Genomic DNA, 17,754 nt, shown 5'->3' on the forward strand with positions numbered 1-17,754 from the left:
TGTGTGTGTGTGTGTGTGTGACTGTTACAGTGTGTACATACAGCTGTACTGTGTGTGTGTGACTGTTACAGTGTGTACATATGGCTGTACTGTGAGTGTGACTGTTACAGTGTGTACATACAGCTGTACTGTGTGTGTGTGTGTGTGTGTGTGACTGTTACAGTGTGTACATACGGCTATACTGTGTGTGTGACTGTTACAGTGTGTACATACAGCTGTTCTGTGTGTGTGTGACTGTTACAGTGTGTACATACAGCTGTACTGTGTGTGTGTGACTGTTACAGTGTGTACATATGGCTGTACTGTGTGTGACTGTTACAGTGTGTACATACAGCTGTACTGTGTGTGTGTGTGTGACTGTTACAGTGTCTACATACAGCTGTACTGTGTGTGTGTGTGTGTGTGACTGTTACACAGTACAGCTGTATGTACACACTGTAACAGTCACACACACAGTACAGCTGTATGTACACACTGTGTGTGTGTGTGACTGTTACAGTGTGTACATACAGCTGTACTGTGTGTGTGTGACTGTTACAGTGTGTACATACGGCTGTACTGTGTGTGTGACTGTTACCGTGTGTACATACGGCTGTTCTCTGTGTGTGTGTGTGACTGTTACAGAGTGTACATACAGCCGTACTGTGTGTGTCTGTGTGTGTGACTGTTACAGTATGTACATACGGCTATACTGTGTGTGACTGTTACAGTGTGCACATCGCTGTTCTGTGTGTGTGTGTGACTATTACAGTGTGTTCATACAGCTGTACTGTGTGTGACTGTTACAGTGTGTACATACAGCTGTTCTGTGTGTGTCTGTGACTGTTACAGTGTGTACATACAGCTGTACTGTGAGTGTAATTGTTACAGTGTGTACATACGGCTGTACTGTGTGTGTGTGTGTGACTGTTACAGTGTGTACATACGGCTGTACTGTGTGTGTGTGTGTGTGTGACTGTTACAGTGTGTACATACAGCTGTACTGTGTGTGTGTGTGACTATTACAGTGTGTACATACGTGTGTGTGACTATTACAGTGTGTACATACAGCTGTACTGTGTGTGTGTGTGACTGTTACATTGTCTACATACAGCTGTACTGTGTGTGTAACTGCTACAGTGTGTACATACGGCTGTACTGTGTGTGTGACTGTTACAGTGTGTACATACAGCTGCACTGTGTGTGTGACTGTTACAGTGTGTACATACGGCTGTACTGTGTGTGTTTGACTGTTACAGTGTGTACATACAGCTGTACTGTGTGTGTGTGACTGTTACAGTGTGTACATACAGCTGTACTGTGTGTGTGTGACTGTTACAGTGTGTACATACGGCTGTACTGTGTGTGTGACTGTTACTGTGTGTACATACGGCTGTTCTCTGTGTGTGTGAGACTGTTACAGTGTGTAAATACGGCTGTACTGTGTGTGTGACTGTTACAGTGTGTACATACGGCTGTACTGTGTGTGTGTGTGTGTGTGTGTGTGAGACTGTTACAGTGTGTACATATGGCTATACTGTGTGTGTGTGACTGTTACAGTGTTTACATACGGCTGTACTGTGTGTGTGACTGTTACAGTGTGTGCATACAGCTGTATTGTGTGTGTGTGACTGTTACAGTGTGTACATACAGCTGTACTGTGTGTGTGTGTGACTGTTACAGTGTCTACATATGGCTGTACTGTGTGTGTGTAACTGTTACAGTGTGTACATACGGCTGTACTGTGTGTGTGTAACTGTTACAGTGTGTACATACGGCTGTACTGTGTGTGTGTGTGACTGTTACAGGGTGTACATACGGCTGTACTGTGTGTGTGTGTGTGTGCGACTGTTACAGTGTGCACATACGGTTGTACTGTGTGTGTGTGACTGTTACAGTGTCTACATACAGCTGTACTGTGTGTGTGTGTGTGTGTAACTGTTACAGTGTCTACATACAGCTGTACTGTGTGTGTGTGTGACTGTTATAGTGTGTACATACAGCTGTACTGTGTGTGTGTGTGTGTGTGTGTGCACCTGTTACAGTGTGTACATACAGCTGTACTGTGTGTGTGTGTGTGACTGTTACAGTGTGTACATACAGCTGTACTGTGTATGTGTGTGTGTGTGTGACTGTTACAGTGTGTACATACAGCTGTACTGTGTGTGTGTGTGTGACTGTTACAGTGTTTACATACAGCTGTTCTGTGTGTGTGTGTGTGTGTGTGACTGTTACAGTGTGTACATACAGCTGTACTGTGTGTGTGTGTGACTGTTACCGTGTGTACATACAGCTGTACTGTGTGTGTGTGTGTGTGACTGTTACAGTGTGTACATACAGCTGTACTGTGTGTGTGTGACTGTTACAGTGTGTACATACAGCTGTACTGTGTGTGTGTGACTGTTACAGTGTGTACATACAGCTGTACTGTGTGTGTGTGTGACTGTTACAGTGTTTACATACAGCTGTACTGTGTGTGTGTGTGTGTGTGCGACTGTTACAGTGTGTACATACAGCTGTACTGTGTGTGTGTGTGTGTGTGTGTGTGACTGTTAGTGTGTACATACAGCTGTACTGTGTGTGTGTGACTGTTACAGTGTGTACATACAGCTGTACTGTGTGTGTGTGTGCGTGACTGTTGCAGTGTGTACATACAGCTGTACTGTGTGTGTGTGTGACTGTTACAGTGTGTACATACAGCTGTACTGTGTGTGTGACTGTTACAGTGTTTACATACAGCTGTACTGTGTGTGACTGTTAGTGTGTACATACAGCTGTGCTGTGTCTGTGTGTGTGTGTGACTGTTACAGTGTGTACATACGGCTGTACTGTGTGTGTGTGTGTGTGTGTGACTGTTACAGTGTGTACATACAGATGTACTGTGTGTGTGTGTGCCTGCTACAGTCCGTATATATACAGCTGTACTGTGTTTGTGTGAGTGACTGCTACAGTGTTTACATTCGGCTGTACTGTGTGTGTGTGTGTATGCGACTGTTACAGTGTCTACATACAGCTGTACTGTGTGTGTGTGTGACTGTTACAGTGTTTACATACGGCTGTACTGTGTGTGTGACTGTTACAGTGTGTACATACAGCTGTACTGTGTGTGTGTGACTGACTGTTACAGTGTGTACATACAGCTGTACTAAGTGTGTGTGACTGTTAGTGTGTACATATGGCTGTACTGTGTGTGTGTGTGAGACTGTTACTGTGTGCACATACAGCTGTACTGTCTATTACAGTGTGTACATACAGCTGTACTGTGGTGTGTGTGTCTGCTACAGTGTGTACATACAGCTGTACTGTGTGTGTGTAGCTGCTACAGTGTGTACATACAGCTGCACTGTGTGTGTGTGTGTGTGTGTGTGTGTGACTGTTACAGTGTGTACATACAGCTGTGCTGTGTGTGTGTTGCTACTACAGTGTGTACATACAGCTGTACTGTGTGTGTGTGTGTGTGTGTGTGTGTGACTGTTACAGTGTGTACATACAGCTGTACTGTGTGTGTGACTGTTACAGTGTGTACATACAGCTGTACTGTGTGTGTGACTGTTACAGTGTGTACATACAGCTGTACTGTGTGTGTGTGTGTGTGTGTGTGTGACTGTCACTGTGTGTACATACAGCTGTACTGTGTGTGTGACTGTTACAGTGTGTACATACAGCTGTACTGTGTGTGTGTGTGTGTGTGTGCGACTATTACAGTGTGTACATACAGCTGTACTGTGTGTGTGTGTGACTGTTACAGTGTGTACATACAGCTGTACTGTGTGTGTGACTGTTACAGTGTGTACATACAGCTGTAGTGTGTGTGTGTGTGTGACTGTTACAGTGTGTACATAGAGCTGTACTGTGTGTGTGTGTGTGACTGTTGCAGTGTGTACATACAGCTGTACTGTGTGTGTGTGTGTGACTGACTGTTACAGTGTGTACATACAGCTGTACTGTGTGTATGTGTGTGACTGTTACAGTGTTTACATACAGCTTTACTGTGTGTGTGACTGTTACAGTGTGTACATACGGCTGTACTGTGTGTGTGTGTGACTGTTACAGTGTGTACATACAGCTGTACTGTGTCTGTGTGTGTGTGTGACTGTTACAGTGTGTACATACGGCTGTACTTTGTGTGTGTGACTGTTACTGTGTGTACATACAGATGTACTGTGTGTGTGTGTGACTGTTACAGTGTGTACATACAGCTGTACTGTGTGTGTGTGACTGTTACTGTGTGTACATACAGCTGTACTTTGTGTGTGACTGTTACAGTGTGTACATACAGCTGTACTGTGTGTGTGTGTGACTGTTACAGTGTTTACATACAGCTGTACTGTGTTTGTGACTGTTACAGTGTGTACATAAAGCTGTACTGTGTGTGTGTGTGTGACTGTTACTGTGTGTACATACAGCTGTACTGTGTGTGTAACTGTTACAGTGTGTACATAAAGCTGTACTGTGTGTGTGACTGTTACTGTGTGCACATACAGCTGTACTGTCTATTACAGTGTGTACATACAGCTGTAATGTGGTGTGTGTGTCTGCTACAGTGTGTACATACAGCTGTACTGTGTGTGTGTAGCTGCTACAGTGTGTACATACAGCTGCACTGTGTGTGTGTGACTGTTACAGTGTGTACATACAGCTGTGCTGTGTGTGTGTTGCTACTACAGTGTGTACATACAGCTGTACTGTGTGTGTGTGTGTGTGACTGTTACAGTGTGTACATACAGCTGTACTGTGTGTGTGACTGTTACAGTGTGTACATACAGCTGTACTGTGTGTGTGACTGTTACAGTGTGTAAATACAGCTGTACTGTGTGTGTGTGTGTGTGACTGTCACTGTGTGTACATACAGCTGTACTGTGTGTGTGACTGTTACAGTGTGTACATACAGCTGTACTGTGTGTGTGTGTGTGTGTGTGTGTGTGCGACTATTACAGTGTGTACATACAGCTGTACTGTGTGTGTGTGTGACTGTTACTGTGTGCACATACAGCTGTACTGTCTATTACAGTGTGTACATACAGCTGTACTGTGGTGTGTGTGTCTGCTACAGTGTGTACATACAGCTGTACTGTGTGTGTGTAGCTGCTACAGTGTGTACATACAGCTGCACTGTGTGTGTGTGTGACTGTTACAGTGTGTACATACAGCTGTGCTGTGTGTGTGTTGCTACTACAGTGTGTACATACAGCTGTACTGTGTGTGTGACTGTTACAGTGTGTACATACAGCTGTACTGTGTGTGTGACTGTTACAGTGTGTACATACAGCTGTACTGTGTGTGTGACTGTTACAGTGTGTACATACAGCTGTACTGTGTGTGTGTGTGTGTGTGTGTGTGTGACTGTCACTGTGTGTACATACAGCTGTACTGTGTGTGTGACTGTTACAGTGTGTACATACAGCTGTACTGTGTGTGTGTGTGTGTGTGTGTGTGTGCGACTATTACAGTGTGTACATACAGCTGTACTGTGTGTGTGTGTGACTGTTACAGTGTGTACATACAGCTGTACTGTGTGTGTGACTGTTACAGTGTGTACATACAGCTGTACTGTGTGTGTGTGTGTGTGTGTGTGACTGTTACAGTGTGTACATACAGCTGTACTGTGTGTGTGTGTGTGACTGTTGCAGTGTGTACATACAGCTGTACTGTGTGTGTGTGTGTGACTGACTGTTACAGTGTGTACATACAGCTGTACTGTGTGTATGTGTGTGACTGTTACAGTGTTTACATACAGCTGTACTGTGTGTGTGACTGTTACAGTGTGTACATACGGCTGTACTGTGTGTGTGTGTGACTGTTACAGTGTGTACATACAGCTGTACTGTGTCTGTGTGTGTGTGTGACTGTTACAGTGTGTACATACGGCTGTACTTTGTGTGTGTGTGTGTGTGTGTGACTGTTACTGTGTGTACATACAGATGTACTGTGTGTGTGTGTGTGTGTGTGTGACTGTTACAGTGTGTACATACAGCTGTACTGTGTGTGTGACTGTTACTGTGTGTACATACAGCTGTACTTTGTGTGTGACTGTTACAGTGTGTACATACAGCTGTACTGTGTGTGTGTGTGACTGTTACAGTGTTTACATACAGCTGTACTGTGTGTGTGACTGTTACAGTGTGTACATAAAGCTGTACTGTGTGTGTGTGTGTGACTGTTACTGTGTGTACATACAGCTGTACTGTGTGTGTGACTGTTACAGTGTGTACATAAAGCTGTACTGTGTGTGTGTGTGTGACTGTTACTGTGTGCACATACAGCTGTACTGTCTATTACAGTGTGTACATATAGCTGTACTGTGGTGTGTGTGTCTGCTACAGTGTGTACATACATCTGTACTGTGTGTGTGTAGCTGCTACAGTGTGTACATACAGCTGCACTGTGTGTGTGTGTGTGACTGTTACAGTGTGTACATACAGCTGTACTGTGTGTGTGACTGTTACAGTGTGTACATACAGCTGTACTGTGTGTGTGACTGTTACAGTGTGTACATACAGCTGTACTGTGTGTGTGTGTGTGACTGTCACTGTGTGTACATACAGCTGTACTGTGTGTGTGACTGTTACAGTGTGTACATACAGCTGTACTGTGTGTGTGTGTGTGTGCGACTATTACAGTGTGTACATACAGCTGTACTGTGTGTGTGTGTGACTGTTACTGTGTGCACATACAGCTGTACTGTCTATTACAGTGTGTACATACAGCTGTACTGTGGTGTGTGTGTCTGCTACAGTGTGTACATACAGCTGTACTGTGTGTGTGTAGCTGCTACAGTGTGTACATACAGCTGCACTGTGTGTGTGTGTGTGTGTGTGTGTGTGTGTGACTGTTACAGTGTGTACATACAGCTGTGCTGTGTGTGTGTTGCTACTACAGTGTGTACATACAGCTGTACTGTGTGTGTGACTGTTACAGTGTGTACATACAGCTGTACTGTGTGTGTGACTGTTACAGTGTGTACATACAGCTGTACTGTGTGTGTGACTGTTACAGTGTGTACATACAGCTGTACTGTGTGTGTGTGTGTGTGTGTGTGTGTGTGTGTGACTGTCACTGTGTGTACATACAGCTGTACTGTGTGTGTGACTGTTACAGTGTGTACATACAGCTGTACTGTGTGTGTGTGTGTGTGTGTGTGTGTGTGTGTGTGTGTGTGTGCGACTATTACAGTGTGTACATACAGCTGTACTGTGTGTGTGACTGTTACAGTGTGTACATACAGCTGTACTGTGTGTGTGACTGTTACAGTGTGTACATACAGCTGTACTGTGTGTGTGTGTGTGTGTGTGTGTGTGACTGTTACAGTGTGTACATACAGCTGTACTGTGTGTGTGTGTGTGTGACTGTTGCAGTGTGTACATACAGCTGTACTGTGTGTGTGTGTGTGACTGACTGTTACAGTGTGTACATACAGCTGTACTGTGTGTATGTGTGTGACTGTTACAGTGTTTACATACAGCTGTACTGTGTGTGTGACTGTTACAGTGTGTACATACGGCTGTACTGTGTGTGTGTGTGACTGTTACAGTGTGTACATACAGCTGTACTGTGTCTGTGTGTGTGTGTGACTGTTACAGTGTGTACATACGGCTGTACTTTGTGTGTGTGTGTGTGTGACTGTTACTGTGTGTACATACAGATGTACTGTGTGTGTGTGTGTGTGTGTGTGTGTGTGACTGTTACAGTGTGTACATACAGCTGTACTGTGTGTGACTGTTACTGTGTGTACATACAGCTGTACTTTGTGTGTGACTGTTACAGTGTGTACATACAGCTGTACTGTGTGTGTGTGTGACTGTTACAGTGTTTACATACAGCTGTACTGTGTGTGTGACTGTTACAGTGTGTACATAAAGCTGTACTGTGTGTGTGTGTGTGTGTGACTGTTACTGTGTGTACATACAGCTGTACTGTGTGTGTGACTGTTACAGTGTGTACATAAAGCTGTACTGTGTGTGTGTGTGTGTGACTGTTACTGTGTGCACATACAGCTGTACTGTCTATTACAGTGTGTACATACAGCTGTACTGTGGTGTGTGTGTCTGCTACAGTGTGTACATACAGCTGTACTGTGTGTGTGTAGCTGCTACAGTGTGTACATACAGCTGCACTGTGTGTGTGTGTGTGTGTGTGACTGTTACAGTGTGTACATACAGCTGTGCTGTGTGTGTGTTGCTACTACAGTGTGTACATACAGCTGTACTGTGTGTGTGTGTGACTGTTACAGTGTGTACATACAGCTGTACTGTGTGTGTGACTGTTACAGTGTGTACATACAGCTGTACGGTGTGTGTGACTGTTACAGTGTGTACATACAGCTGTACTGTGTGTGTGTGTGTGTGTGTGTGACTGTCACTGTGTGTACATACAGCTGTACTGTGTGTGTGACTGTTACAGTGTGTACATACAGCTGTACTGTGTGTGTGTGTGTGTGTGTGTGTGCGACTATTACAGTGTGTACATACAGCTGTACTGTGTGTGTGTGTGACTGTTACAGTGTGTACATACAGCTGTACTGTGTGTGTGTGTGACTGTTACAGTGTGTACATACAGCTGTACTGTGTGTGTGACTGTTACAGTGTGTACATACAGCTGTACTGTGTGTGTGTGACTGTTACAGTGTGTACATACAGCTGTACTGTGTGTGTGTGTGACTGTTGCAGTGTGTACATACAGCTGTACTGTGTGTGTGTGTGACTGACTGTTACAGTGTGTACATACAGCTGTACTGTGTGTGTGTGACTGACTGTTACAGTGTGTACATACAGCTGTACTGTGTGTGTGTGTGACTGACTGTTACAGTGTGTACATACAGCTGTACTGTGTGTATGTGTTTGTGCGACTGTTACAGTGTGTACATACAGCTGTACTGTGTGTGTGTGTGTGTGACTGTTACAGTGTGTACATACAGCTGTACTGTGTGTGTGTGACTGTTACAGTGTGTACATACAGCTGTACTGTGTGTGTGTGTGTGTGTGTGTGACTGTTACAGTGTGTACATACAGCTGTACTGTGTGTGTGTGAGTGACTGTTACAGTGTGTACATACAGCTGTACTGTGTGTGTGTGTGACTGTTACAGTGTTTACATACAGCTGTACTGTGTGTGTGTGTGACTGTTACAGTGTGTACATACGGCTGTACTGTGTGTGTGTGTGTGTGTGTGTGTGACTGTTACAGTGTGTACATACAGCTGTACTGTGTCTGTGTGTGTGTGTGACTGTTACAGTGTGTACATACGGCTGTACTTTGTGTGTGTGTGTGACTGTTACAGTGTGTACATACAGCTGGACTGTGTGTGTGACTGTTACTGTGTGTACATACAGCTGTACTTTGTGTGTGACTGTTACAGTGTGTACATACAGATGTACTGTGTGTGTGTGTGTGTGACTGTTACAGTGTTTACATACAGCTTTACTGTGTGTGTGACTGTTACAGTGTGTACATACAGCTGTACTGTGTGTGTGTGTGACTGTTACTGTGTGTACATACAGCTGTACTTTGTGTGTGACTGTTACAGTGTGTACATACAGATGTACTGTGTGTGTGACTGCTACAGTCTGTATATACAGCTGTACTGTGTGTGTGACTGCTACAGTCTGTATATGCAGACTGTTACAGTGTGTACATACAGCTGCACTGTGTGTGTGTGAGTGAGTGACTGTTACAGTGTGTACATACAGCTGTACTGTGTGTATGTGTGTGACTGTTACAGTGTTTACATACAGCTGTACTGTGTGTGTGACTGTTACAGTGTGTACATACGGCTGTACTGTGTGTGTGTGTGACTGTTACAGTGTGTACATACAGCTGTACTGTGTCTGTGTGTGTGTGTGACTGTTACAGTGTGTACATACGGCTGTACTTTGTGTGTGTGTGTGTGTGTGACTGTTACTGTGTGTACATACAGATGTACTGTGTGTGTGTGTGTGTGTGTGTGTGACTGTTACAGTGTGTACATACAGCTGTACTGTGTCTGTGTGTGTGTGTGACTGTTACAGTGTGTACATACGGCTGTACTTTGTGTGTGTGTGTGTGTGACTGTTACTGTGTGTACATACAGATGTACTGTGTGTGTGTGTGTGTGTGTGACTGTTACAGTGTGTACATACAGCTGTACTGTGTGTGTGTGACTGTTACTGTGTGTACATACAGCTGTACTTTGTGTGTGACTGTTACAGTGTGTACATACAGCTGTACTGTGTGTGTGTGACTGTTACAGTGTTTACATACAGCTGTACTGTGTGTGTGACTGTTACAGTGTGTACATAAAGCTGTACTGTGTGTGTGTGTGTGTATGTGACTGTTACTGTGTGTACATACAGCTGTACTTTGTGTGTGACTGTTACAGTGTGTACATACAGATGTACTGTGTGTGTGTGTGACTGCTACAGTCTGTATATACAGCTGTACTGTGTTTGTGTGCGTGACTGTTACTGTGTGTACATACGGCTGTACTGTGTGTGTGACTGTTACAGTGTGTACATACAGCTGTACTGTGGTGTGTATATCTGCTACAATGTGTACATACAGCTGTACTGTGTGTAGCTGCTACAGTGTTTACATACAGCTGTACTGTGTGTGACTGTTACAGTGTGTATATACAGCTGTACTGTGTGTGTGTGTGTATGTGTGTGTAGCTGCTACAGTGTGTACATACAGCTGCACTGTGTGTGTGTTGCTACTACAGTGTGTACATACAGCTGTACTGTGTGTGTGACTGTTACAGTGTGTACATACAGCTGTACTGTGCGTGTGTGTGTGACTACTATAGTGTGTACATACGGCTGTACTGTGTGTGTGTGTGTGACTGCTATAGTGTGTACATACGGCTGTACTGTGTGTGTGTGTGTGTGACTGTTACATTGTGTATATAAAGCTGTACTGTGTGTGACTGTTACAGTGTATACATACTGCTGTACTGTGTGTGTGTGACTGTTACAGTGTGTACATACAACTGTGTGTGTGTGTGTGTGTGACTGTTACAGTGTGTACATACAACTGTGTGTGTGTGTGACTGCTATAATCTGTATATACAGCTGTACTGTGTGTGTGTGACAGCAAGAGTGTGTATACTCGAACTGTGTATATATGCGTATTTGTGTGTGGCTGCTACAGTCTGTATATACAGCTGTACTGTGTGTGACAGCAAGAGTGTCTATACTCGAACTGTGTATGTGTGCGTATTTGTGAGTGGCTGCTAAAGTGTGTACAGCTGTGTGTGACTCAATAAAATTTACCAGACAATATACGCATTGTGTTAGCTGGTGCAGTTTTTATGTCTTTTCGTGGCAGAATATCCAGAGTGTGCCTCGGGTACCTTCATAGTCTTGTCCTCGCTTGGTATTTTATCCATCATCAGGTGGGAGCCTTTGATGTCACAGAGCTTGTCTGCTGTGCCATGGAATAGCAGTAATGGTACACTGAATTCTGGGAGGGCTTTCTCCACCCTTGATGTTGCATTAAGTAACTGGACTCCAAAGGAAACCTTCAGACCTCCGTGGTAAACAAGCGAGTCTGAGGCGTACGACTCAACCTGTAGGAAACAGGTAATTCTAAAATATTTGCAACTGTGATATACAACATATTTATATAAATAAGCATTTGTTCTGCATGCACAACAGATCTGGCGAGAGTGCTGCACTATATATACGGTAACAATCATTATTATGCATGTGCAGCAGATCTGGCAACAGTGCTACACTACATATACGGTAACAATCATTATGTATGTACAACAGATCTGGTGAGAGTGCTACAATACATATATGGTAACAATTATTATTATGCATGTGCAGCAGATCTGGCGAGAGTGCTACAATACATATACAGTAACAATTATTATTATGTATATACAACAGATCTGGTGAGAGTGCTGCACTACATATACGGTAACAATAATTATTATGCATGTGCAGCAGATCTGGCAACAGTGCTACACTACATATATGGTAACAATAATTATGTATGTACAACAGATCTGGTGAGAGTGCTACAATACATATATGGTAACAATTATTATTATGCATGTGCAGCAGATCTGGCGAGAGTGCTACAATAAATATAGAGTAACAATTATTATTATGTATGTACAACAGATCTGGTGAGAGTGCTACAATACATATACGGTAACAATTATTATTATGCATGTGCAGCAGATCTGGCGAGAGTGCTACACTACATATACAGTAACAATTATTATTATGTATGTACAACAGATCTGGCGAGAGTGCTACACTACATATACAGTAACAATTATTATTATGTATGTACAACAGATCTGGCGAGAGTGCTACACTACATATACAGTAACAATTATTATTATGTATGTACAACAGATCTGGCGAGAGTGCTACAATACATATATGGTAACAATTATTATTATGCATGTGCAGCAGATCTGGCGAGAGTGCTACAATAAATATAGAGTAACAATTATTATTATGTATGTACAACAGATCTGGTGAGAGTGCTACAATACATATACGGTAACAATTATTATTATGCATGTGCAGCAGATCTGGCGAAAGTGCTACAATACATATACAGTAACAATTATTATTATGTATGTACAACAGATCTGGCGAGATTGCTACACTACATATACAGTAACAATTATTATTATGTATGTACAACAGATCTGGCAACAGTGCTACACTACATATACAGCAACAATTATTATTATGTATGTACAACAGATCTGGCAACAGTGCTACACTACATATACAGTAACAATTATTATTATTATGTATGTACAACAGATCTGGCGAGAGTGCTACACTACATATACAGTAACAATTAATATTATGTATGTACAACAGATCTGGCGAGAGTGCTACACTACATATACATAACAATTATTATTATGCATGTGCAGCAGATCTGGCAACAGTGCTACATTACATATACGTAACAATTATTATTATGCATGTGCAGCAGATCTGGCAACAGTGCTACATTACATATATGGTAACAATTATTATTATGTATGTACAACAGATCTGGCGACAGTGCTACACTACATATACGGTAACAATAATTATGTATGTACAACAGATCTGGCGAGAGTGCTGCAATATATATACAGTAACAATCATTATTATGCATGTGCGGCAGATCTGGCGACAGTGCTACACTACATATACGGTAACAATCATTATGTATGTACAACAGATCTGGTGAGAGTGCTACAATACATATACGGTAACAATCATTATGTATGTACAACAGATCTGGTGAGAGTGCTACAATACATATATGGTAACAATTATTATTATGCATGTGCAGCAGATCTGGCGAGAGTGCTACATTACATATACAGTAACAATTATTATTATGTATGTACAACAGATCTGGCGAGAGTGCTACACTACATTTACGTAACAATTATTATTATGTATGTGCAGCAGATCTGGCAACAGTGCTACACTACATATACAGTAACAATTATTAATATGCATGTACAACAGATCTGGCGAGAATGCTACATTTCATATACGGTAACAATCATTATTGTGCAAGTGCCGCAGCTATTTTGTCACTATATATAATTAGCAATTTTATAGTATATTAAATGTTGAGTTTCATACCCCTTTAAGGGTCATTTGTCTCTATAGCCAACAGAGATTTTAAAGGAAGTCTGAATAACAACAGATGGCCGATGTTTGAGGGTCTCAGGATCCTTCAGCTGATCTTTGACACGTCAAGTCCATAATTTACTTTCTCTAAATCTAAACTGTTCCTGCCCTGCTGGTAACCCACATCCTGCAGAGAAATGGCCGAATGAAACCTCCTCTAATGATTATTTCCTTTATCAAAATGTTAAATTACAAAACATAAAACCATGTGAATTAGCTACGGGAGCAAATAACCTTTAACTGGCAGGAAAACATTCTAGTAAAATAGTATTGTCACACAATGTTCTCAAAAACAGAATTTATGTTTACCTGATAAATTACTTTCTCCAACGGTGTGTCCGGTCCACGGCGTCATCCTTACTTGTGGGATATTCTCTTCCCCAACAGGAAATGGCAAAGAGCCCAGCAAAGCTGGTCACATGATCCCTCCTAGGCTCCGCCTACCCCAGTCATTCGACCGACGTTAAGGAGGAATATTTGCATAGGAGAAACCATATGTTACCGTGGTGACTGTAGTTAAAGAAAATAAATTATCAGACCTGATTAAAAAAACCAGGGCGGGCCGTGGACCGGACACACCGTTGGAGAAAGTAATTTATCAGGTAAACATAAATTCTGTTTTCTCCAACATAGGTGTGTCCGGTCCACGGCGTCATCCTTACTTGTGGGAACCAATACCAAAGCTTTAGGACACGGATGAAGGGAGGGAGCAAATCAGGTCACCTAAATGGAAGGCACCACGGCTTGCAAAACCTTTCTCCCAAAAATAGCCTCAGAAGAAGCAAAAGTATCAAATTTGTAAAATTTAGAAAAAGCGTGCAGTGAAGACCAAGTCGCTGCCTTACATATCTGATCAACAGAAGCCTCGTTCTTGAAGGCCCATGTGGAAGCCACAGCCCTAGTGGAGTGAGCTGTGATTCTTTCAGGAGGCTGCCGTCCGGCAGTCTCATAAGCCAATCGGATAATGCTTTTAATCCAGAAGGAGAGAGAGGTAGAAGTTGCTTTTTGACCTCTCCGTTTACCAGAATAAACAACAAACAAAGACAAAGTTTGTCTGAAATCCTTAGTAGCTGCTAAGTAAAATTTGAGAGCACGAACTACATCCAAGTTGTGCAACAAACGTTCCTTCTTTGAAACTGGATTAGGACACAAAGAAGGCACAACTATCTCCTGGTTAATGTTTTCGTTAGAAACAACTTTTGGAAGAAAACCAGGTTTAGTACGCAAAACCACCTTATCTGCATGGAACACCAGATAAGGAGAAGAACACTGCAGAGCAGATAATTCTGAAACTCTTCTAGCAGAAGAAATTGCAACCAAAAACAAAACTTTCCAAGATAATAACTTAATATCAACGGAATGTAAGGGTTCAAACGGAACCCCCTGAAGAACTGAAAGAACTAGGTTGAGACTCCAAGGAGGAGTCAAAATTTTGTAAACAGGCTTGATTCTAACCAGAGCCTGAACAAAGGCTAGAACATCTGGCACAGCTGCCAGCTTTTTGTGAAGAAACACAGACAAGGCAGAAATCTGTCCCATCAAGGAACTTGCAGATAATCCTTTTTCCAATCCTTCTCGAAGGAAGGATAGACTCTTAGGAATCTTAACCTTGTCCCAAGGGAATCCTGCAGATTCACACCAACAGATATACCAAATTATGTGGTAATTTTTCTGGTTACAGGCTTTCAGGCCTGAACAAGAGTATTAATAACAGAATCTGAGAACCCTCGCTTTGATAAGATCAAGCGTTCAATCTCCAAGCAGTCAGCTGGAGTGGGTCGAACGGACCTAGAACAAGAAGGTCTCTCAAAGGTAGCTTCCATGGTGGAGCCGATGACATATTCAACAGATCTGCATACCAAGTCCTGCGTGGCCACGCAGGAGCTATCAAAATCACCGACGCCCTCTCCTGATTGATCCTGGCTACCAGCCTGGGGATGAGAGGAAACGGCGGGAACACATAAGCTAGTTTGAAGGTCCAAGGTGCTACTAGTGCATCCACTAGAGCCGCCTTGGGATCCCTGGATCTGTACCCGTAGTAAGGAACTCTGAAGTTCTGACGAGAGGCCATCAGATCCATGTCTGGAATGCCCCACGGTTGAGTGACTTGGGCAAAGATTTCCGGATGGAGTTCCCACTCCCCCGGATGCAATGTCTGACGACTCAGAAAATCCGCTTCCCAATTTTCCACTCCTGGGATGTGGATAGCAGACAGGTGGCAGGAGTGAGACTCCGCCCATAGAATGATTTTGGTCACTTCTTCCATCGCTAGGGAACTCCTTGTTCCCCCCTGATGGTTGATGTATGAACTTGGCCCTCGCTAGCTGAGGCCAAGCTTTGAGAGCATTGAATATCGCTCTCAGTTCCAGAATATTTATCGGTAGAAGAGATTCTACCCGAGACCAAAGACCCTGAGCTTTCAGGGATCCCCAGACCGCGCCCCAGCCCATCAGACTGGCGTCGGTCGTGACAATGACCCACTCTGGTCTGCGGAAGGTCATCCCTTGTGACAGGTTGTCCAGGGACAGCCACCAACGGAGTGAGTCTCTGGTCCTCTGATTTACTTGTATCTTCGGAGACAAGTCTGAATAGTCCCCATTCCACTGACTGAGCATGAACAGTTGTAATGGTCTTAGATGAATGCGCACAAAAGGAACTATGTCCATTGCCGCTACCATCAAACCTATCACTTCCATGCACTGCGCTATGGAAGGAAGAGGAACGGAATGAAGTATCCGACAAGAGTCTAGAAGTTTTGTTTTTCTGGCTTCTGTCAGAAAAATCCTCATTTCTAAGGAGTCTATTATAGTTCCCAAGAAGGGAACCCTCGTTGACGGAGATAGAGAACTCTTTTCCACGTTCACTTTCCATCCGTGAGATCTGAGAAAGGCCAGGACAATGTCCGTGTGAGCCTTTACTTGAGGAAGGGACGACGCTCGAATCAGAATGTCGTCCAAGTAAGGTACTACAGCAATGCCCCTTGGTCTTAGCACCGCCAGAAGGGACCCTAGTACCTATGAGAAAATCCTAGGAGCAGTGGCTAATCCGAAAGAAAATGCCACGAACTGGAAATGCTTGTCCAGGAATGCAAACCTTAGGAACCGATGATGTTCCTTGTGGATAGGAATATGTAGATACGCATCCTTGAAATCCACCTTGGTCATGAATTGACCTTCCTGGATGGAAGGAAGAAGTGTTCGAATGGTTACCATCTTGAACGATGGAACCTTGAGAAACTTGTTCAAGATCTTGAGATCTAAGATTGGTCTGAACGTTCCCTCTTTTTTGGGAACTATGAACAGATTGGAGTAGAACCCCATCCCTTGTTCTCCTAATGGAACAGGATGAATCACTCCCATTTTTAGCAGGTCTTCTACCCAATGTAAGAATGCCTGTCTTCTTATGTGGTCTGAAGACAACTGAGACCTGTGGAACCTCCCCCTTGGAGGAAGCCCCTTGAACTCCAGAGAATAACCTTGGGAGACTATTTCTAGCGCCCAAGGATCCAGAACATCTCTTGCCCAAGCCTGAGCGAAGAGAGAGAGTCTGCCCCCCACCAGATCCGGTCCCGGATCGGGGGCCCGCATTTCATGCTGTCTTGGTAGCAGTGGCAGGTTTCCTGGCCTGCTTTCCTTTGCTCCAGCCTTGCATAGGTCTCCAGGCTGGATTGGCTTGAGAAGTATTACCTTCCTGCTTAGAGGACGTAGCCCTTGGGGCTGATCCGTTTCTGCGAAAGGGACGAAACTTAGGTTTATTTTTGGTCTTGAAAAGACCTATCCTGAGGAAGGGCGTGGCCCTTGCCCCCAGTGATATCAGAGATAATCTCTTTCAAGTCAGGGCCAAAGAGTGTTTACCCCTTGAAAGGAATGTCAAGCAATTTGTTCTTGGAAGACGCATCCGCTGCCCAAGATTTTAACCAAAGCGCTCTGCGCCACAATAGCAAACCCAGAATTTTTTCGCCGCTAACCTAGCCAATTGCAAGGTGGCGTCTAGGGTGAAAGAATTAGCCAATTTAAGAGCACGAATTCTGTCCATAATCTCCTCATAAGAAGAAGAATTACTAATAATCGCCTTTCCTAGCTCATCAAACTAGAAACACGCGGCTGCAGTGACAGGGACAATGCATGCAATTGGTTG

General features: G+C 43.5%; 1 protein-coding gene across 3 annotated transcripts in view; it reads right to left on the reverse strand.

Moving 5' to 3' along the window:
- The window catches only part of MGLL (monoglyceride lipase), a 131,967-nt gene that overhangs the window by 15,758 nt on the left and 98,455 nt on the right, over positions 1 to 17,754 (reverse strand). For all 3 annotated transcript variants that reach the window (XM_053720827.1, XM_053720826.1, XM_053720825.1), the window contains exon 7: positions 11,301 to 11,516. In XM_053720827.1, coding sequence (XP_053576802.1) covers positions 11,301 to 11,516 — 216 coding nt within the window. The remainder of the gene's footprint in view (positions 1 to 11,300; positions 11,517 to 17,754) is intronic.

Source organism: Bombina bombina, chromosome 7 (genome assembly GCF_027579735.1).
Source record: "Bombina bombina isolate aBomBom1 chromosome 7, aBomBom1.pri, whole genome shotgun sequence".
In the NCBI taxonomy this organism is placed as follows: domain Eukaryota; kingdom Metazoa; phylum Chordata; class Amphibia; order Anura; family Bombinatoridae; genus Bombina; species Bombina bombina.